Here is a 1,738-nt window from a genome sequence, read left to right as displayed (position 1 = left end):
GCAAGGGCAAGGCAACCAACAGTGGCAAAATGACCAAGATAGCTCAAATAAAGGGAATTGGAATAACAACAACAACAACTTCTCAAATCGGAGTTCAAACCCTTATGTTCCACCAAAGGGGCAAGGTTCCTCAAGTGATTCCAGTTGGAAACCATGCTTGAACCGGTATTGCAAAATCAAGAAAGGTCCGACATTTTTATGATGAATATGACCGAGCTTGTTGGTTCTTATACCGCATCCATTTCAAAATTGGAGATGCAAATGAGAGATATCTCTAGGGAACAAAATCCAAAGCAAAAGGGGACACTTCCAAGTGACACAATTGCGAACCCAATGGGTAGTGGGAGTGGTCCAACTTCTCATTGCATGGATATTACTACCCAGAGTGGGAAGGTACTACAAGGAGAGAGTGAACAAGTGGTTGAAGTGGAAGAGTCCGAACAAGAAGTGAGGCATAAGTTGAAGAGCCAATTGTTGTTGAAGCTAAAAAGGTCCCGGAAGATTTGAAAGTTCAAGAAGTGAACCGGGAAGAGGTTAAGGAAAAGGTAAAAGAGACACCAAAAACTCTACCACCTTTGCTAGACCTCCTCCTCCTTTCCCTCAAAGAGTTGCGAGGAAGGTTGAAGATAGCAAACTCGAAAATTTCTATGACATTCTCAAGCAGTTATCGGTAAATATTTCATTCGTGGAAGCATTTCAAGAGATGACGGGTTTTGCTAAGTATTTGAAAGACTTGATCACCAAGAAGAAAACCACCAAGAATGAAGTGGTGAATGTGACTCACCGGGTTAGTTCCATCATTGCAACAACCACCGTTTAAAAGAAAGAAGACCCGGGAGCCTTCACCATTCCATGCACTATTGGGACGCATGATTTTGCAAGAGCTCTTTGTGATAATGGGGCTAGCATCAACTTAATGCCTCTTGCTATTTACAAGCAAGTGGGGTTAGGTATGCCAATGCCTACAAGTATGAGGTTGCAAATGGCGGATCGTTCCATAAAGAGACCGGTGGGAATTGTAGATTATGTGCTTATGAAAGTGGGATAGTTCCATTTGCCCGCTGATTTCGTAATCCTTGATTATGCAGTTGAGAAAGAGATCCCTATCATCTTGGGGATACCATTTCTTGCTACAGGAAGAGCATTGATGGATTTGGAACGGAATGAAATCAAGTTTCGTGTGAATGATGAAGAGGTCACATTCCAAGCTAGAAAGGGTATGAAACTGCCACATGAATATGAAAGCATCTCGGTGATTAATGTTGTTGATGAGGTAGAGGATGAAGTTGAAATGAAGATGGAAGAACAATGCCTTGGTGAGGCATTGGCGGCTATTTTGGTAAATTTTGATGGAAAAGATATGGAGGGGTACATGGAATCAATAAATGCATTGGAAAGGCTTGGATCCTACACTTATGCTCCAAAGAAACTCTCTCTCGACTTGGAGAATAGAGTCACTCCTCCCTCAAAGCCTTCAATTATTGAGCCGCCGCAACTAGAGCTCAAACCACTTCCACCGCACTTGAGGTATAAATTTCTTGGCTCTTATGACACTCTACCGGTAATTATTTCTTCTTTGTTGAATGATGTGCAGGTAGAACAATTGTTGAATGTATTGAAGGAGCATAGGCAAGCTATTGGGTGGACAATTGCGGATATACGAGGGATTCCCGCCGAAATATGCAAACACAAGATCCAATTGGAGAATGAGAGTAAACCAAGTGTGGAGCATCAATGA

The 1,738-nt window shown here is 42.2% G+C and overlaps 1 protein-coding gene across 1 annotated transcript; it reads left to right on the top strand.

Annotated features, from left to right (window-relative positions):
• The first annotated feature begins 207 nt into the window (after positions 1–207).
• Positions 208–1,738, top strand: LOC138879866 (uncharacterized). The gene is made up of 4 exons (XM_070159508.1): positions 208–491; positions 583–787; positions 907–1,018; positions 1,089–1,738. Exons 1-4 carry the CDS (start codon positions 208–210, stop codon positions 1,736–1,738), a joined length of 1,251 nt encoding a protein of 416 aa, XP_070015609.1.

The sequence above is a fragment of the Nicotiana sylvestris genome, chromosome 10 (genome assembly GCF_000393655.2).
Source record: "Nicotiana sylvestris chromosome 10, ASM39365v2, whole genome shotgun sequence".
Lineage (NCBI taxonomy): Eukaryota > Viridiplantae > Streptophyta > Magnoliopsida > Solanales > Solanaceae > Nicotiana > Nicotiana sylvestris.
The sequence above is the reverse complement of the archived record's forward strand: the minus strand, read 5'-3'. Positions and strand labels throughout refer to the sequence as shown.

Bases quoted from the DNA above. Each gene is read 5' to 3' on its own strand.
- LOC138879866 (XM_070159508.1), top strand. From the start codon at position 208: ATGACCGAGCTTGTTGGTTCTTATACCGCATCCATTTCAAAATTGGAG. The intron at 788-906 runs GTTAGTTCCATC...TAATGGGGCTAG, and splicing joins TGGTGAATGTGACTCACCGG to CATCAACTTAATGCCTCTTG. The intron at 1,019-1,088 runs GTAGATTATGTG...TTGATTATGCAG, and splicing joins TAAAGAGACCGGTGGGAATT to TTGAGAAAGAGATCCCTATC.